The sequence below is a fragment of the Meriones unguiculatus genome, chromosome 15, assembly GCF_030254825.1.
Source record: "Meriones unguiculatus strain TT.TT164.6M chromosome 15, Bangor_MerUng_6.1, whole genome shotgun sequence".
Lineage (NCBI taxonomy): Eukaryota > Metazoa > Chordata > Mammalia > Rodentia > Muridae > Meriones > Meriones unguiculatus.
The window spans coordinates 13,537,274-13,557,281 of record NC_083362.1 but is presented as its reverse complement, the minus strand read 5'-3'; the positions used below and the strand labels follow the sequence as shown (position 1 = coordinate 13,557,281).

The 20,008-nt window shown below is 45.7% G+C and overlaps 1 protein-coding gene across 4 annotated transcripts in view; it reads right to left on the bottom strand.

Annotated features, from left to right (window-relative positions):
• The window catches only part of Arhgap28 (Rho GTPase activating protein 28), a 152,230-nt gene that overhangs the window by 13,084 nt on the left and 119,138 nt on the right, over positions 1-20,008 (bottom strand). For 3 of the 4 annotated variants that reach the window (XM_021643480.2, XM_021643483.2, XM_021643481.2), the window contains exons 6-14: positions 18,353-18,437; positions 16,046-16,188; positions 15,045-15,210; positions 14,850-14,941; positions 12,073-12,150; positions 7,921-8,083; positions 5,786-5,868; positions 2,777-2,974; positions 2,034-2,147 (exon numbers count right to left, since the gene is read on the bottom strand). In XM_021643480.2, coding sequence (XP_021499155.1) covers positions 2,034-2,147; positions 2,777-2,974; positions 5,786-5,868; positions 7,921-8,083; positions 12,073-12,150; positions 14,850-14,941; positions 15,045-15,210; positions 16,046-16,188; positions 18,353-18,437 — 1,122 coding nt within the window. The remainder of the gene's footprint in view (positions 1-2,033; positions 2,148-2,776; positions 2,975-5,785; positions 5,869-7,920; positions 8,084-12,072; positions 12,151-14,849; positions 14,942-15,044; positions 15,211-16,045; positions 16,189-18,352; positions 18,438-20,008) is intronic. The other variant, XM_060368215.1, reaches the window with a different exon arrangement.

Sequence of the window (20,008 nt, the reverse complement as noted above, 5' to 3'; positions counted from 1 at the left end):
CGCAACTTGTCTCTAGCTGGCTTGTTGTACCTAACACACTAGAAATGCTATGTGGGTTGGTATGCGTTGCCTAGAGGAAAGTTAGCGCTAAAAAGGTCCGTACGTGTTCAGGACCAATGTAGCACTGATTTGCAGAATATTTCCAATCTTCACAGGTAGAGCTCCTGGAGGGTTGAGTGTATTTATAGTTGTTTCCTGAGCACAGAGCATCTGGGGGTGGGGGTGCACACCTGTGAGTTTCAGTGAACAAACACTGGCTCTGGTGCTACTGTTTTTCTCCAACAGTGGGGTAGAAGCCAGCAGTGACTAAATTTTATCCTATAGCCTTTCCAAGTCTTTATTTCATTTATGTACGTGTGCATGTGTGTGTATGTGTGTATGTATGGTGTGTTTGCGGGGTTCAGGTCTCGCCATCCACTGTGTGGGTCCCAGGGGTTGAACTAAGGTCTCCAGGGCTACGCAGAAAGCACCTTTATCGGCTGAGACATCTCACTAGTTCTTTCCAATATTTAAATTTGTAACTTGTCAATTAATTGTTTGCTCCAATCAAAACTAGGCATTAGAGCATGACAATAGTGTTAAAACCTTTTGTCTTTAGATGCTTACTTCTGTAGAGTTTACAGCCTTGTGTTCTGTAGACCACCAAAGCATGAAAATAACTGGCATCTCCACAGCACTGTAGTTTGTAAACAGAGTTTTCAACATGTTTCACACACGTCATGAGAGTCTATCCTAAAGACAAGTCTGCGAAACAACTATTATTGTCTGTCTTGGATACAAACTCCAAGGATCCAAATATGAACTGAATTGGGCCAAGCTCTTCTAACAGGCAGCCTGACCTTGGCTTTAGTTCTGTGTGTATCATGCTTTTGTGTCAGTGATCCCTTCCAGAATGAAAACAACAAGAACAAGAAACTCCGAAACTATGAGTATGAAGCTGTCAGGACTCTGGATGCTAACCGTGCAGCCAAGGAAGAGCATGAAGATGGAGCCAGCTGCACCTTCTCGGGCACACGCGCTGTGCGACACTGGCAGCAGCTTCCTAAGCCTAGCAGGCTGTGTGGTATTTACGGCTGCTGTTGTTCTGATCTGAGGCTGGGTCTCAGAATGTGGACATGTCAACCTTGACCTCAGCATGTAGCTCACAGTGGCCTTCAACTCAAAACCCTCCCATGCCCACAAAGCCCATTTTCACTTCTTTTCACATCTCCGTTCCTCAGCCCAGCCTCAGGCTGGAGATGAACACAGCCTGCACCTGGTGCCTGCTACTGCCTGAATCTTAGAACAGAATGCTCCTCATCCTCCAAGAACTGCAGCTACTTGTGATCTGTGTGGGTGTGCCAATGGGCCACCTGTATGTTACCTGTCGTGAAACTTGTCAGAGCTCTGGGCACAATGCTACCAACATTTTAAGGCAAGTGCTATGTGCATGGGTAAGAGTTGGGGAAACACTGTGCAGCTGACGAGGCTGGGGCTCATACGTCCCTCAGGATGGAGAGGGCCCTGTGCATATCCAGAGCTGAGCGTGAGACCAGGCAGACAGGCTACAGGGGAGATGCTGTTGTTTTGTCCTGGGTGTTTGCAGGCATGAGCGTGTGTATGTGCAGTTCCCACTGCAGCCACACCAGGTGGGACAGGGCAATAAGATTCACAGCGCCTCCCCTCAGTGATCCCACTCCCTCCAGCGAGGCTCCACCTCCAAAAAGTCCCTAACCTTCACAAACAGTGTCACCAGCTGAGGACCTAGTGTTCAAATACAGGAGCCCTTGCGGTATACTTCACCTTTCAAACCATGACAACTAAAAGTCACTACAAGGCAATTGGGTAAGTCATCTCTAGGATACCAAACAATCTTCATGAGGCAAATATTCCAAGGACCTCAACTCCAAAGCATGGAATGCAACACAGTAGAAAGACCCTGGTTCTGTTTATATGGAGACTTTCTACCACATCCCCCTTTGAGAAGTAAAAGCCCAGATGATGGAGAGCCATGGCCCTGCTGTGCTCCTCCTTGGTCCAGCTGACACTCTCACCTCCCGTTCCAGAGTCTTCCTCCTCAGCAACTTCTTCATACTCGGGAGCTGCTTCTTCAACAGCATGCTGGCTTCGTTCATCCTTCTTACTTGGGTGATCAAGAAAGATGGAACCTGGAGAAGAAAGAAACACTTAAGCGAAAGCCCCCGGTAGGTTCAGCCGTTGGTTACAGAAACTTGTTCTTAACCCCTCATCATCTTGGAACTAGGAGCTGTGACGCTTGTCACTGAGATTAGAGAAACGATAAGGACTTCAGCTTAGAAGAGAAAATATGCTTTGGACATGTTTAAGAATGTACTATTGTCCTTTGGTCTCCAAGGGTTCTAGGAACCCCTAGATTCTGACATCCTTGGATGCTCATCCAAGGTACAGTACCTGTGTATAACCTGCATGACCCCCCTCTGTACCTCAAATCTTTCCATGATTCACAATGTCTGTTCCAATGAAAATGTGGTGTAAGGAATTGTTTTATTGTACTATTTAGGGTCTAATGGCAGGAAATCTCAGTATAGATGCACAATTTGGGGAGGATATTTGGAATTGTGATTTGTTAAATTCTGAGCCATAGAACCCGTGGATATGGAAGGCTGAGTGTTCACGGATGCCACAAGCAACCATGAATTATCTTCTCAGATTTCCTTCTTCTTCTGTCTCTAAGATTGCTTGAACCTGGGCATTTCCATCTCCCTGCAGCTGGTGCCTTTTAGAGGGCCACTGGATTGCCCTAAGATTCATTACTCACTTTCCACAGAATTTTCTGGTACTTCAGCATCAGGCGGATGATGTGGGCTGCAGTGTTGGCCAGCAGCAGCTCCTCGTAGTCAGAGTGTTTGCTTCTGCTGAAGAACAGGTTGGGCGCCATCACTGTGGAAATGTTCCACAGGCTCATGCGGTTTTTAGACTCATTGGCAATCACTTTATTGAAGAATGTCATCAGAGCCTAACAAGACACAGGAGAAGTGTGTCACAAGATCCTGAACCACTGACAGGCTTCCCTAGTGGTGACCACCTGTCTCCACATGCCCTTCACCATGCTGCGGGGAAAGTGTCAGATGGATGAGCAAATGTGTCCTGTGCCCCTTAAACTTTGCAGAAGAAAAAAAAACGAGCAGTTAATTCAACTGTCTGCTTCATAAAATAATCCCCTTCTTACAGGTTTATTACCATGGGGTCTACAGATAATAGACTTTGTTTTTATTCTAAACAAGCTTGACAAATATTGAAATTAAACATCAACCAGGGAGAGGAAACACTGCGGCTCAAACAAAATGAAATACAGAGTTTTGTTGTGAAGGAATTGAAGTCAAAACACCCTTAACAGAAAGCCCTCCTGCCGATCTGAATTTACTGTTTCCTTGAGAAATGAGAAGCCACTTAAGCAACAGGAGCTTCTCCTCCCTCAGCCCAAATACAAACGTAGCCCAGAGTTTTAAAACACTACTTCAGACGTCTCATCTTTGTGAAGTTTGTCATGGCCTTGTTTCCTTGCTCATACTGGCCTCCAAACTTGTGATCCCCCTCCCTCAGCTTTCTGAGTGATAGCATTACATACATGCAGTACTATGCCTGGCTCCTTTGGTTGCTTTTTAATTATAAAGTCTTCACCTGGAACAGCACATTTATGTGTAGCTTTTGTAAGCATTGAAAAGAAAAAAAAAAAAAAAAAAAAAAAGGAAACTTGGCAATTTTCAAAGTACACCAAGATACAGATGCTTATGAGAACCTTTGGCATTTCACCAGAGAGAAGCTTTCTGCACTTTCTCAAGTCTGAATTATACCAGTGTGTGTGTGTGTGTGTGTGTGTGTGTGTGTGTGTGTAGACATGTGTATATATAGACATGCATGTGTCATGGCACACACGTAGAGATCAGAGAACAACTCTTGTGGGCCTGTGCTCTACTGTCTGTGGAATTCGGGGATTGAGCAGTATAAACTTACTTTATTTTTGACACAAGGTCTCTCACTGAAGCTGAAGCCGGCTAAGTCAGCTGGACTGTCTACTCAGCAGGGCTCTGGAATACCGCCACCTCCTCCTCCACAGTGGTGGGGTTATAGACACACACTGCCACCGTGGCCTTACCCTTGCTTGGTGGGGCTCGGAACTCAGGTTCTCATGATTTCATTGGGAGCATTTTATTGACTGAGCCATCCCCTCAGCCACCTCTGAAATCTTTTTGAGTAGGGAATGTTTAACATGCGATAGCAATAGTTCACAATTACTTGAGTGTTTACAATGACTCAGATATTATTCTCAGTGGTTAATACTTATTTCCTTTCACTCACTCTATGTTTAAACACTAGGAGGCAGATACCATTAGAACAACTGTGTAGGTGGGAAATCCAGGTGGGGATGGAATGAGGAGCCCCGTCTAGCATCAGCCAGTTAAATGGTGGCACGGAGGGCCTGAACCAAGCAAAGCCGTTCTCCAGCTGTGTTTCTGCCTTCTCCCCAAGCAGCAGGTTCCATGGATCTTAACTCCAGGCATGACAGAATAGAAAGAAAGGCCATGCTTGTATGTGCATGTGAGTAGGTTTGGCCCTATCCACAGCCTTTCTCTGAGACCTTATACTAGAAGAGTATTGAACTATTTCTCAATTGTTACATCCTAAGGTGCATAAAAGGTTGATGACATTTTGACTAAGACATCTGATATCAGATGGAGCTGTGTTATAAATTAACATCATTTAGGCAACACGAAAAACAAATTTGTAACTTTTGGGAAAGTATTGGATGATATTAAAAACTGACATTTTTTGCTTTGCTGACCCCACCCTTGCACTGAGGATGTAAAATAATGCTGTGTTTTATGATGTGCGAAGCAGGCTAGATAACTGGGTGCCACTTGTAGTCCACACTGGCCTCGAACTTTCAACAATCCTCTTGCCTCAGACTCCAAGGGCTAGTGTTCCCACTCTGTGGGGGAACCCCCACTGACCTCCCCAAAAAGCATGCAGAGAGAAAGCAACCTGGCTTCGTTTTCTACAGTCTATTGACTGGCTTTAAATTAAGGGCTCTTTCAACTCTTTGTCCTTCAGCATCACTTCAAAGGGTCCAGGTGCCTGTTTTGCACGTACCGGAATTCTAAGAACACCCTCGCCATCAAAATTCCGAGAGAAACTCCCATTTTACTAACATACAACAAAGAAGTGAGTCTGAGAGGAAAGGAAAGCAGGGAAGAAGAGCTACCTACGCATGCGAATCTACCAGACAGGCTGGGACCTGTGAGCCAAGATGTCACTTCCTTGGGCTTTGTTTTCCCAGTCTGGAAAATGCCAGACTCTACCTGGTGACATCGAAACTCCTAAAACCTAGGATTATCTAAACTATATTGTCTGTATATGTTTTAAAACAGGACCATGCTAGAAATCTCACACAGCCCCGTGATCGCAGATGCCCTCTTCTAAGAGTCGTTAGAATTATTCCTCCACTAGGCTGGAGTGTCACAGATAGAACGGCTCCATTTATTCCAGATCCTGCTCCATGTAAGCTTCTCCTCTTCACCTCTTGTGTTCCCCACACTTAGTCCTGACATCTGTTTAGACACTCGGTGTCCCTCAAGTGCGCTGAGGGAACTGACTGTTAGTGTTCAAAGAGAGCTGTAAATTTCCAGTCTTTGTATCTTCCTCAGCGCAGCACCACTGGGAGCCCGCAAGCCAGTGGGACTGCCTCATGCTGACGGCTCTGGGAGCTGTCACACCTCTCTTTCCCCAAGACGAGCCTGTGACGGATTCTGAGTTCCACGGTACTTACCTGGGCTGTGTCCCTGTTGGCATCAGGCAGGGCCATGACCATGAGGTGCAAGGCTTGAAACTGTACTTTGACATCAGGCCCTCCTGACAAGGAAACAGAAACGATCACACGCCGGAAACCACACTGATGCATTCTGACAGCAATCCCGCGAACATCTGGTGGCGCAGGAGGGCTCTGACAGCTAGAGGGGAGGACTCGGCTCTCGAGCTCAACGATGTTAATTTGCTCACTTGGACAGGAGCCCCAGCCTGTCACCTCCCTTTCAATCCCAGGATGCCTACTCATAGGCAGGGAGCCAAGAAGATCCCTTAAATAAGTCTAGATCCTCAAAGCGTGTCCACAGGCCTTGCCTCACTCCACAAACGGAAGACGAAGCTCAGTTTGAGAGCGAATAGACATTGCGCCCAAGGGCACAGCAGCCTATGGTGGCTAAGGATGGATGTTCTAGAACCAGGTTCAAACCCTGCGTTAGGTACTAAGTCACTTAACCTTTTTGCTTTCATACTGTCATCTCTAAAATCTTAGGGAGCTCACAGGAAGGCATGCGGATTAAATAAGTAAATATACATACAATGTTTAAGTTAAGTGCCTGGAATCAGTTGTCATGGTATGTGTGGGCACACTGGTTTTATTACAAATACTAATTATTCTCTATTTCCCACAGACATTTAGGGGAGTTGGAGAATGTTGAAGAGTTTTATTCCCTAATGACACAAGATGGCGCCAAATGACACAAGATGGCATTCACACTCAGGGAGGCCATCCTCACAGGGTAGTAATGCACAGCCACGCGGAACATTTAGAGCCCACTGAAGGCTTTCCTGTCTGCAGCCCTTTCACGTTGGTCTGCTGGTCCTGGAGAGTCTCATGTAGAAGGGTACCCTTTCGCCGTCTGTGGCTGGAGGCCGCCATTTATTTGTAAAAGCACTGAGTATCACAGTAACGCAGCAAACCTCAAGTGAGAACCTACAGCGATGGTGGGAAGCATGTGTGCTGGAGTTGGGGGCCATGGGGAGGGGAAGCGTGGAAAGCGCACCCACAGTTCTGATTACACTGTCTCGGCATCACCCACATGATTAGTTAGCCACATTAGATTTTTAAGGAGGACATGCCACAGGCCTATAGTAACATTGATGCGAGCAGTTTCAGGGCCTAGGAAGAGCGTCCCATATCAAGAACAGAGGAGACATCCTTTTTCTACAGGAATGGGAGGCTCAGGCCTCGTTGTCAGATGTGATCATCTCAGAACATGTCGGAGGGAAGGACAACAGATGTAGGTGCAGGCACGGCAACCCTTCTTCCCATTTCAGAGATAGGAAGTTCCCGCCTCAGTTAAAAGTCTGATTCGGTGAATGTTCTTGCTTTTATTCTACTGATGAAAGTTGGCCGGCCATACACTATCTTGTGAACAGTTTGTGGCTAATTCATCTAATGCATCCTACTGTGGACCTTTCTTTCTCCTGATTGATGAACTATCTAGTCCTTTAATTGAACCAGCAATTTGCAGGTCAAGATGAAAAAGAGCCAATAACCACATGAGTGCTAAGCAATCTGCGCTCTCTGAATTCCGTGTGAGTATGAAGAAGGTAGTTCCAACACACACACACACACACACACGCACACGCACACTAATTGCTGAGTTGGCTGTACCTAAGACTGGTAGCAGCTTTGCTGCTCTTGGTGAGCAAATGATCTACTTAAGCATAGCAGCCAAACACAACAGAACCTAAACCAACATCACATACAAAGAAGAGGGTATCCCCATTCTCAAAGAAGACCCATATCATTAAATGGCCCAGGGGCTGGAACTAGCAAACAAGGTTTTAAAGCGAGTCTCAAGGTATGCAAACAGTGTAAAAGAAAACATGTGTATGATGACTGAAAAGACAGGGCCTGCCAACTGGAGATTCCAGAATTGAAAAACTACCGTATGCTTAAAAAAAATCTAAAGGTTTCTTTCTCAGCAAGTTAGAAACTGGAGACAACTATCAGGTTTAGATACGCAAACCCAGGCCGACTATAAATGCTATTTCACCCCAGTGTCCACAGGAAGCAGCGATCTGCACAATGTAATCAGACCTCCCCATGCGCATCTCTGCAGCCCATATGCAATCATGAGTAACTTCTTCACCTACTTTCCATCAGGGTGATGAAGGCGGGAATGTACTCAACGGGGAAGAGAGAGGTGGGGAGTTCCCTGAAGAACGCTTTCAGCATGACTGCGGCTTCTCTGTGACACATTTTGTCCCACTTGAACTTGTCGGCATTGAACCTGGCATCCAGTTCTTCACGGTACTGCTGCAAAGCCAGGGAGATGGTCATAGTCAGTGATGCTGAGCGTCCTGTCCTCTCTCCCCACTGTCCTTACACAGACTATTTTTTGGCAACCAGGTGGCTAAGGCTAGCGCCTGCTAACCCTTACCTTTTCACACAATCAAGAATTGAAACGCCAGTTTGTAAATTAATGTTTTAAAAGTACTTCCAGAGGTATCTTGAAAATAGTCATAATCTTGAAACAATTTGCCAATTCTGCATGCATCTAAAAGTTCTTTACTGAGTCTGTAGCTTCATTTCTGTGGTTTTGGCAGGATACCACATACCCCCACATGATAATCGTGTTGCTCAATTTTGAGAAAACAACCATTTTCCTTTCGTCATAACCCTTCTGGTACCCTCACTTCTGTTTCTCCTCCGTTAGGCCTCTCCACTCTTTCCCATTTGAAATGAGAAATGTCCCAATGAAGTAACTCTGATTTCACTGCAGCGTGCAGAATAATGACCTCTTCCTGGAATAGGTACAGCAGTTCTCTGCCAACACACACACGTCTCCCACATGTTGGCGTGCCTGCCTAATCCTTTCTGTGGTCTGGTGGACTATGCAAGCAGCTTGTGTTGGAGCACTGGGCCTCAGTAAATTCCACTCACATTAAGTTTCTACTTGGAAAAGTTTGCACTGCTGGTTCATCTTTTTATCAGTGGCAACCATTCTTCAAGCTTCTTTACCAAAGGCAAACCCATTTTCCACCATTTCCTTGAACTTCAGGGTTTATCTTAAACACTAGGCAGCTGGAGTCACCTCCCTGACTGGTACTCACTGCTCAAAAGAGAAGACTTAGACAAAGACCTGGGTAACCTTCCACTTTTTGTACTCTGCTTTGTTCTCATGAAAAACTTATTTTTAGCCTTGAACAGGAACAGCCATAGGCAATTTGTTCATCTCCCATCAAGATCAGACCACTAACATGCCAGACACAAAGGCCTCCGTGGCTCCCAGAGCCTGCAAAGCTGAGATCTCGGTCAAGCTTGCTGAGTTAGGTTCTAAGGGAGGATACTGATGAGTATATAGCCAGCCTGGATTAAAATGGTAAGATTTCATCTCAAAAGAACAAGACAAAACAAAACAACAACAAAAAACAAACAAACAAAAAACAACAAAAACAACCAACCAACCAGCTAACTTATTAATCAATAAAAACCTACTCTTTGTTTCCTGTTAAGGAGAACACAGGCAGAGTCAAAGTCAGGTCTTTGAGTGACACTGGAACAACTGACTACATCAATTTCTACAGCATTTTCACAAAAATGCAAAGAACTAGCCTGAGGCCACCAGCTCTGGGAGAGAAACCAGCACACAAGGTAATGTAACTACAAAGCAGCTACAGCCACCTCAGAACAATGGACACCAGGACAAAGAAAACTACACATCAAACAGACTGCCTTCTTCCATAAAACAGATTCCCAGTGTTTGGCTCAACTTTCTGTCATGTTTTGAAAAGAAAATCATTGAACATTCCAAAGCATTACATTGGTTCCAAGTGATCTGTGGGCCTCCAATTTGGGAACTGGCTCTGCAGTAATGTCCTTGTTTGGCTCTAGCTGAGTAGCTTCCTCTCAGGCCTGAGTCCCCGTCAGTCTCAGTAATCATCTAGAATGCAAAGCCAAGGCTGGACCATCCAGTATCAGCATCTCCCAAATGCATGGGCTCATTTACTCAGCACCAGTCAAGAATAATTACAATGGATTTTTAAGAACTGCCTTTCCCCCAGCATGTTCTGTAGGAAATGTACTTATAGAGGATGACAAAAACAAAACAAAACAATAAGCAAGCACGGACATTGAAGGTTCGAACATTAAAGAAGCAAAGGCCTTGGAAACACATCAGGCCTGATATCTCTAACTGCAGCAAGCCTGGTTGCTGCTTGCTGGCCTGGATTTATCCCATGCTCCCTTTACTGAAGCCAGAACTATGAAAACATCTGGATTGTATTCCCGAACTAAGAAGCAGCAAAATAAATCGGCTGACACAGCATCAAACCCATTAAGGGAAAAAGACTTTGCCCTAAATGTGGTTTGGGAATGTATGTGTCTGTAAACATGTTGAAGGGGTGATGGGCCTTGGTTGCCATTTTTTAGACAAAGAGTTAGATGAAGAAAAGTAACTTCTTCTCTAATGTCAAACATGGGGCACATAAAAAAGTTTTCTATCCACGGAGAGGAAGTTGGAGGGATGGAGTCTGATTCTGGTTAGGGAGCCTTATTCTTTGGCTTTCTTTGGGGTCTCTGAATCAGCTGATAACCTAAGGCAACTAAGGTGGTCCTCGTTTTCACCCTCATTGTTGTGTGCTTTTCCCCAGAAGCATACCTACGGATGAAATGTGATAAATCAAGACAAGATTGCCTCAAGAGCCACTGGCAAGTTTTCTGTTAGTTTGTCCTGACTGAATGGAGTCATAACTCCCAACCTGCCCAGCTTCAGATATCCCTTCAATGAAAACTTGTCACAGTCATTTACGAGAGGTTCCGGGAGCTGATTCTCTCAGCTGGTCACTCCTCAATACCTGCAGCAGCCTTTTCTTTGAGGGAAACCTAGCCTGTGGCTGAGCAGGCCCAGGCCTGCCCCATTCTGCCCAGTGTAGGCCTCCAGCCTGTTTGGTGGAAGTGACCCCTTGAATCATAACCCATGTCTTACCAGCTTTCCTCCAGTGCCAATCCATCTCTGCTCTGAAGGAGCCAATGGACATAGTTTACTTGTTTCCTTTCCACTCAAAAATATTCTATCACAGTTCTACGTTTCTACCTTGACACTTCTCATAGAAATAGCATCTCCTAAGCATGTACATAAATGAATTAACAAAGGGATGCCTTTCTGCCTCTGTATTTTCTTTCATGGGTTTATTGCAGTCAAATTCATGTTTTCATCACCACTTGAACATTCTTTTTGGAACCCATCACTGAGCATCCACAAAATAGGATGACCATAGGGTAACTCATGAACTCCTCCTCATTGTGTGTGCCCATCAGGAAGCACAAGGAGATATTTTACTAGACATTCCCCAGAGAAGATTCCCTCTTCAAGGACTCTGTCCTGCTCTGTAAAGCCTGCCTCTGGGTATAAGGAGACAAAGCGAACGGATTCACATTGCTGTGCAGATTTTATACGTAGGTGCTGACATTACCATAAATGGAATTAGGTTTCAGAACAGCTGAGTGAGTATCCCTGTGGTTTTGAGCACTGCTACAAATTCTTAAAAGAAATTCAGCCAAGAGAAGAACCTAGGAATGCTGGTCAGCTGAGAGCAATTAGCAATGGAAGTAGAAGCCAATGTGCTAAGGGCTCAAAGACTTCCAAAGGCCTGAGACTTACTTAGCAAACTGAAATGGTTCCTCTCCCAAACATGACCAGGTATTTCAAACTTCATACTGAAGACAAGCAAGAGTTTTGATGGCAATGTTTCGTTACTCTAGGTTTTAAGAATTGCAGCATGGAAAAAAATGTAAAATCAGATGTACTGAAGTGTATTCGGTCAAGCCAAGTGATGCTACCAAAGGAATAATGACAGACACACTGGAACTGGGTTATGGCGGTTTGAGCAAGACCGTCCCCATAGGCTCTTGTAGTTGAATGCTTAGTCATCAGGAAGTGGCACTATTAGAAAGCATTAGGAGGTGTGGCCTTACTGAAGTAGATATGGCCTTGATGGAGGAAGCGTGTCACCGGGGATGGGCTCTGAGTTTTCAAAAGCCCATCCTAGGCTCATTTTTTACCTCTGCCTTCTGATCATGGTCTAGCTCTTAGCTACAGCTACAGCCTCCTGAGTGCCACCAAGTTCTTATCATGTCTCTTGCCCTGCCCCACGATAATGGACTCACCCTCTGAAACCGTAAGCAAGTCCCCAAGTAAATAATTTATTTTATAAGTGTTGCCTCAGTCACGGTGTCTCTTTCCAGCAACAGAACACTAAGACGAGCTTACACCTTTATCTAGAAAAGGAGAGAACAGTGAGTACCTTGACTTTGGCAGTACATCCTGAGAGTCGAAAAATTCCTTCAGATTCCAGTCCTGATTCCTCTACTTTCTGAAAAAACTAGAAACCAACAATCAATTAGAAAAAAAATTAAATATCTCTGTGTGACTACAAGCATTTTAAATAATGAGGGCAGGACTCAGTAGCCTGGTAAGTGTGCATGCATACCTGACATATGATTTCTGAAATACTGATGACCCCTCAACAAGGTCAACGTTGCCTCCAGTTTGCCAAGGAGAGAATTCTCTATTGAGAGCTGTGCCCTAACTTCCCAACATCCTAAGTCAAGCACGGACTCTGTTACTCTGTTGGTTATGTTCTCTTATCTACTATGACATTCTGCCAACCTGGCTCTTTCAAACCTGCTTATTTCTCTTCTGCAGACCAACTAGTAGGAAAAAAAAAATACCAAACAACCACATGTCTACAGGCACACCACCCTGAATACACTCAGTCTCTTCCAACTTTACTCTCATTAGTTGCAAAAAGCTCAACTCAGAACTTAGACAATTCTAGAAGACTAGGCAAGAACTTAGACAAGAAGAATTAACTTCTGTCTTAATATCTCATGGTGCTAGTGGCCATGATGGTAATGATAGTGGTGGGGGGATGATCATGGTAATGATGTTGATCGTGGTGATGACATGATGGTGGTGGCAGTGGTGGTGGTGATGATAGTGGTGATGGTGATGATGGTGGTGGTGATAGTGGTGACAGTGGTGAGCTTTAATAACAAGTTTCTACTTCCTGTGTATTTCCTGCAGGTCAGACCTGTTCTCAGTGCTTTGCACATACTCACTCCTTCAACCCTGACCTCCGTGCTTTTATCCCCCCTCCTGAGAGGCTGGGACACATGAAGCTAAGTAACCTTTCTAAGTTTGGAAGGTGAGAGGAAGCTCCGATGGCGCCCCACAGTGCTTGGGTTGTGAGATTCTGTCAAGGGTAGATGGGGAAGGAGGCACCTATGTCTCACAACAGCTGAGGGACAGCATCTCAAATTACTTCAAGTGAGGCACACAACACCAGCAGAGTGGCTGTCATTCCCTGGGTCAAGAATGTGATGTAAATCTACAGTTCACTTAGCATCTGTTGAGCACCTCATGTTTAATGCCAGTTGCTAAGTTCTATGCTGGGTTTTTGCACCTATGTCATATAAACTTGTGCTGGATTCTTGTGGATTTTAAAGATTGTTTTCTCCAAAAACCATCCTCTATATGCAGGACAAAGACCATCGCTTGTGCTTTAGTTTCAGAGGTGGAAGCACAGCACAGCCTGAGGACTCTGGGCTTGGCACGCGCTTCGCCCCTGTCCTCCTCTGCCTCCTGCTTTATCTTATCCTCCTCTACCCTAGGTGCTTTGTCAGCAAGAAGGAGATAAAAACTGCCCCTTGGGCTGATCTATGCTGACTGCACAGGATATGACATCACTGGTACAGCCCTTGCCCTGGGGAGACTCCAAGCAGACGGCCCCTGTGCACGGAGAGGACACCCGCATCTTCTGGCGGTCACTGCCACCCTCCCTGCCCCATCACTGGACACTCTATCAGCGTGGTTGGGGGAAGCAGCTTGGGCCGCGGCAATGAGAGCCAGACAAAGAGGAAAGAAGATGTGGATGTAGAACTGTCAGAGTGAGCAGAGCAGCCGTGCCACCACAGCTGGGGCTTTTTGTGCATCGTTTACAAAGAGTGTAGAACACAGCAAGGTCTGTGATAAAGGCCTGGGGTTCTAAGCGCCACCGGATGTCACTGTTGAACACGTGCGTACTTCATCAAGCGTGGCCCGGTTGCTGCCCACATTTTAAGAAGCACAACGTAAAAGTAAATCAGCTGTGGGGCTGGCTCCGTGGCTAAGAGCACGTACTGCTCCTACAGAGGACCCGAGTTCAAGTCCCAGCATCCTCCTAGGGAGGCACACCAGTCTGTACCTCAGCTCTGGGAGGGATCTGATGCCATCTTCTCATGTCCTTGGGCACTGACACATATGTATGCATGCACACACAGACACATAATTACAAACAAACTGAGGCCTTATATATTTTTTTTTAAAGTAACCCAGCTATTTAGCAATCATAGAGATATCTGGAAATAGCAGTTGAGATATCATTAAAAAAAAAAAATAGTTTCACTAAGCTTTTTCTGTCCTGACTGTACCTATTGGGTATAGTCACATCTGAAAACCTATCAGAAGAAAGATAATTTTTTACTTTATTATTTGATTTGAGTTTGAAAAGTCAATAAAATGAGTGTGCACACCCATTTGGGAAAAAAATTAGCTTTTGATGCATCTCAGAAAGCACTTGTGTGTTCGGCAAGTAGACTGTTAATAGTCATGTCTTTAAACAGAATAATCAGAAGTACATGTGAAGAGCGGGCACAGTGGGTGTGCCTTTAGCCAAGCACTCGGTAGGCAGAGGCAGGAAGAGCTCGGTGAGCCCCAGGACAGCTGGGTCAGCATGGTAAGACCCCGTCTTGAAAAGGAAAACACGTGTAAACACGTGCACACACACAAGCAGCATCTGAAGACAGGGAACTGTAACTGAATGAAGCTGGAAGATGAAATGCCGCGTCCACCCCTGACATCTTATGGCCGAGTAAGGTAACACGCTTCTCCAGCACAAGAGCAAGTGCTCCTGAGGTGGGGCGTGTCCCCCAAGGGTCAGGGACATCTGTGATAACGCAACGTTGGGACTTAAATAGGGCCCTCCTGTCTTTGTGCACCCACTGAGCTCGTGGGCTCCCCCGTCTTCTGCACACAACTCACTTTCTGTAACACCAGTGGAACTTTCACCGCCGGGTCCTTCTTCCGATCATTGTCCAGGAGGACGGTGAGCGGCACTCCGAAAATCCCACTGTCTGCAGTGGCAACAGCCAAGGCAGGAAGAGAAAGGAAGAGTCAGAAGCCTGCCCTCGTGTTCCCAGGGCACACTTTAAGCCAGCGGCCTGGCCCCTTAGTTACCTCGGCCTTTCACTCTCTCCGTCTTGTTTCTTTTCAGTTGTATTCCAAAGGCGTCGAAGAAGGCCGTCAATTCAATCAGAGAGAGATGGCGGATTTTCTTCATGTCTTCAGCAGACAGGTCTCCCGTCTCTGTCAACCCAAATCTGGTTTTCTGAACAATAAATTTCTAAAACACACAGTGAAGGTACTTATTTATTTTTTTCCAATCAAATGAAATCGGGACACTCTAAATTTACACAGCAAAGATGACCGGGAGAAATGTCTCCAACGAGCATCCTGGGCCCCAGAAGCAGTGAGTAGGTGTTTCGGGAACACCCGAAGACCAGCTACGCTAGTTAAAGGCAGAGCAGCAGCCCTGAAGGGTGGGCTAGCATTGCCGTCAAGGTTGTGAGCACTGCCCAGCTGCAGCTGTGACCGTAGCCACAGCTCTTTGCCTTCTTGCTGTGTTTGTGCATGTGCCCATTTCTACTGGTGTGGTATGCCATAGTAGGCACACAGAGGTCAGAAGACAATCTCGGCTGTCAGTCCTTGCATCTCACCTTACCTGAGATGGGGTCTTTTACAATGGGCTGCTGAGAATGTGACGCTAGTTGGTCTGTGAGCTTTGGGGCCTTCTCTGGACCCTGCCTCCCATCTCACCACAGGAGCCCTGAGATCACAGATGAACCATGCCCATCTTTACACTGGCATTGGAGGTGCAGACTAAGGCCATCACACTTCCACAGCAAGCACTCTTACGCACTGCATCATCCCCATGGCCCAGCCACTGCCTTCTTACAAGGCCTGTCCATACCACTGTCCTGTAATCAGGATACACATGCTAGGCACACACGGAACAACACATCGAGTCAAATCTCAGGAGACACATTGTCAGCGCCTGGCCTCCCCAGCTCCCTCACACACACACACACACACACACGCACAGAAGAAAAGCAATCCTCATATTGACACAGGGAGCCGTCCCCGGAGGGTATTAGACAGACTGCAGGGGGGTTACTTACAGTCAAGGCATAGTCCTCTTTCTTAATGTCTGACTTCTTCCATTTATTTCTGTCTGGGGTCTCTGTCACCACTTCTGAGTAAGACACCTCAAAAGAAAGCTCTTCACCCTCTGGTGGAATGTTCTTTTCTAGATAATCATCATCTTCAAAAAAAAAGCAAGAGGCAAGAGACGAGAAATGTTATACATCCTTGAGCCAGTCAAAGCCAGTTGCTGCAGAATAAACTACCAATATTTGCAAGGCATGCTGGAGTGCTGAAATGTGCGGGTCAGGGCCCAGCTCCCTGCATTCACTTAGGCAGTGACATGCTATCGTCCTGACCTTCCCTAGGACACATTTCTACAGTGTCTGAAACAACTGTCCAACCCAATTTTTTAATGTCTTAAACTTTCCCGAGTTAGGAGAGTTTTTAAGGATTAGAGGCAAAGCCCAGGAGGATGCATTTCTCTGTGCTCTTCTGATGTTAAAATAACGCCACTTAGACCCAGGACTACTTGTTGGAGACCCAGAAACATAAAGAGGAAAAACAGCGGGAATCCTCCCAAAAATCCCTTCTACTTTCAAAATCTAGAGCATCCGCCTCTTAAGATTATCCAATGTGGACTTCACCTCTGGGTATGCAGGGGAAAAAGTCTGGATTTCCGTAATCTGATATGGCTCTAACCTTTCCTGATTAAAAAGCACCTGACCTGCCGACTCTGACAGGAAAGTCCCACAGTGGCATTTTTCTCAAGCGAGGCTGAAAATGAAGGCAAATAAGTGGCCCAAACCATTTGTCCAACATGAAACTCTTACTTCTGAGTAAGATTTTGATGAAACACCTTGTTTCACTGCGTTGCAAAGTTATTATGTGCAAAGTACAGAATTATTTGATTACAACCAGAACATTTTTTCTTCTTAGGACCCTGACTAAAGGTCAAGGGGATCAAAATGACAAAGGGCGAAATTAATCAGTAAGATCAATTGCTTTTACATTAAAGTTGGGTGGAAAATTTGTAAGTGAAGGCAGTACGATTTGCACATGAACCCTAGCTGGGACATGGTGAAGGGCAGCAGCAAGACTTAGAACATAGCAGAGGGAGGGGCAAAGTCCTGACGCTTCACTTCTGCAGAGGTGGGCTTGCACTCAGCACAGAGGAAGGAGAGTGATGAAACAGCGCTCGGGCTTCTTGCAGATCTAGGGTGGGGTCTCCTGAGAGCAGCAACAAGCAGGCAGATGCTCCAAGCCATTGGGCCACTGCACATGGACACCTGTCCCTGAAGGCATGGTTATAGCTAGATCATAGGCAGCAAAAGGACTAACGGGAAAGCACTTCTGGCAACTTTCTCATCTCAGTTATTTCACTTTTGGTATCAACATTATTGAAGAACAATTCTCATGTCAGGCAGTTCATCATTTGATGTATGAAGTCAGCTGGGCAACTATCACCATGATCAACTCTAGAACACTTTCACCAGCTCTGCTTTGCATTTGGATGTGAATGGTGAAAGTACAGCCTGTGTTCCTCCAAGGAGAGAAGCGGCATTTCTCAAGAGAGGGATCCAAAAAGTATGGCCTCAGGACCCAGGCTCGGACCGGGAGGATTCCATTCTGGTGTCTCAAGTGGAGGAAGCTTGTGTGAGAGCCAACCATATAAGCCTGCATGTCAGAAACGTCTCAGGTTTAACACACCCATCCTCGGCAACTGGGAGCCTCCCTGGGACATCAAGATACATTGTGGTGCTTATGTGGTGGCCTAAGTCAAAGCCACTGCCCAAGTAAAGGAAGATTTCCCTTCACATTTAGCTGGATAACAAAATGGGCTGTTTGGAGGTGAGGGAGAGAGGGAGTGCTGAAAGCAACCGAATCACAACACACATCTTGCTAGGAACAGGCAAAGATGGGGAGAGAGGCAAGGACAAGCAGTGGGGCACAGTTAGATACGACTAAAAAGTTCTGAGGTACCATCGGCAAGCACGGAGACTGGAGAGAACTGTAATGTGCTACACGTTTAAAAAACCCGCAAGAAAGGAACTTAAAAGTTTTTATCACAAAGAATGTAGATGATGGGATGTGTTAGGATTTAGGTAAGTGCAGCCTAACGCATACGTTATCCAATGTACGCATTGAAACATCACAAATATTGTATATCCAACACGACTATCCTACTGCTAAGTCCTACGTATATATTTATGGTGTTACCCAGTCAACGGTAAAAGTGGATGTATTAAAATAAAAGCTAAAAACAAAACCCACTGCTCGCTGCTGGAGTGCCAGACCCAGGGGAGGAGGAACAGCATACTCTCAGCAGGGGACATGTCACTCACCACTCATCGCACTGGGAACTGACTGCTCGGCGTCCGCAGATCCATTGGCGTGAATGGGACTATCTGGAATGGCCTCCAGTACTGCCTGCCGACCAAGGAAAGAGGAACAAAGACATTCACCACCAACGCAGTGACCTTCATCTCTTAGGTTTCTGCCTGCAAACCCCAGCTTTTCGCGGCTGAGCCACCGCTCCAGCCTGACCCTTCGTCTCAATTGGAATGTTCTGCAATACATGAGTCTTTTTTCACATAGTTCTTGGCCTCACAAACGGTTCGCAATGATCATGGTTGTTTCCACAGTTAGTCTAGATGGATGTGGCTTATCCAAGTCTCTCATGAGAACTAGGCAGGAGCCCTCACAACTAACCCTGCCTTCCTAGCTCATGTACTTAGCATGTGCTGCGCCTGGTGGCTTATATTTGGTAATCACTATCTGCTAATTTCTGGATACATTCTGTCCTGATTACAGTGATATTGCTAATGTTAACAGACAAATTCTCATTGTGAAATACAGACCAATAACAGCTAACAGAGAAGTTAACTCTCCTGCCAGGTGTGGTGAGTGTCTCTTTTTAGTCCCAGTACTCAGGAGGCAAAACAGCAGGTAAAGCTGCAGGCCAGTCCGGTCCACACAGCAGGTTCTAGGCCAGCCTAGTCTACACAGAGGAGCCTATGTAAAGTGTTCTAGCCCAGCCTGGTTTACATAGTAAGATCCTGTCTCAAAACAAACACACAAACAACAACAGAACTGTAAAATAAGAAGTTATCTTTTCTAATACAGTTTCCATTCTTTGGCTTCTTTCTCACAGAAACCCTGCCGCAGGACTGTACCCCACTTGCTCCATCAGAAGCCAAGTATCTCTATTCAATTTCACAAAGTGAGTTTCTGCTCATGTCTAGAAGGGTGCTATTAAAAAAAAATGACACAGAAATTCTACCAAAAAATTTACATGCAAAACTATAAACTCTAATGTGGGGTTATTATCTGTGAACATGTGTGACATCAAGAAATTGCCATTCTATCAAGAAGTGTTTATATGCAAGTCACACGTAAAGTCTGTCCTTTTCCCTGGCAGACTATGATGCGGTGTCTCTTATTCTCATGTTTATTCAGCAATCATGGAACACCTGCTTCCTGAAAGCTCCTCTATCATATGCTGCAGACTTTGCACAAGGGAATCTCAAAGTCTCAGCCTTGTGTTTTCTTTTGATTCCTGCTGGATTTCAGACGTGAGATTAAATCTCTCAATTGTATACATCACGTGGAAATAGAGGGTCATCTTCTGAACGCAGAATGCCTATACACTGCAATTTCTAGATGAAAAGACAGAGACCTAGGGTCATGAAGTTCCTTGTCAGTGGTATTCCTGGTGGCTCGAAAAACCCAACCCTACAGTGTGGAGACCACCCACGGTTACAGTTTGATATGACATAGTTTCCAAATGCCAACGTCTTGGCCTTCCACTTCACACTATTGGCAGGTGGTAGACACTTTAACGAGTGGAGAGGCTAGGGGGATATTTCAGGTCACTGGAGATTTATACTTGAAGGAGACTGTGGAACAGGACAACAGAAAAGGGCAGTCTCCTTCTACAGCAGAGGAATCAGAGCGACAATAAGGTAATTCCACCCGCCCACCAGTGATCCTTGGGTGGG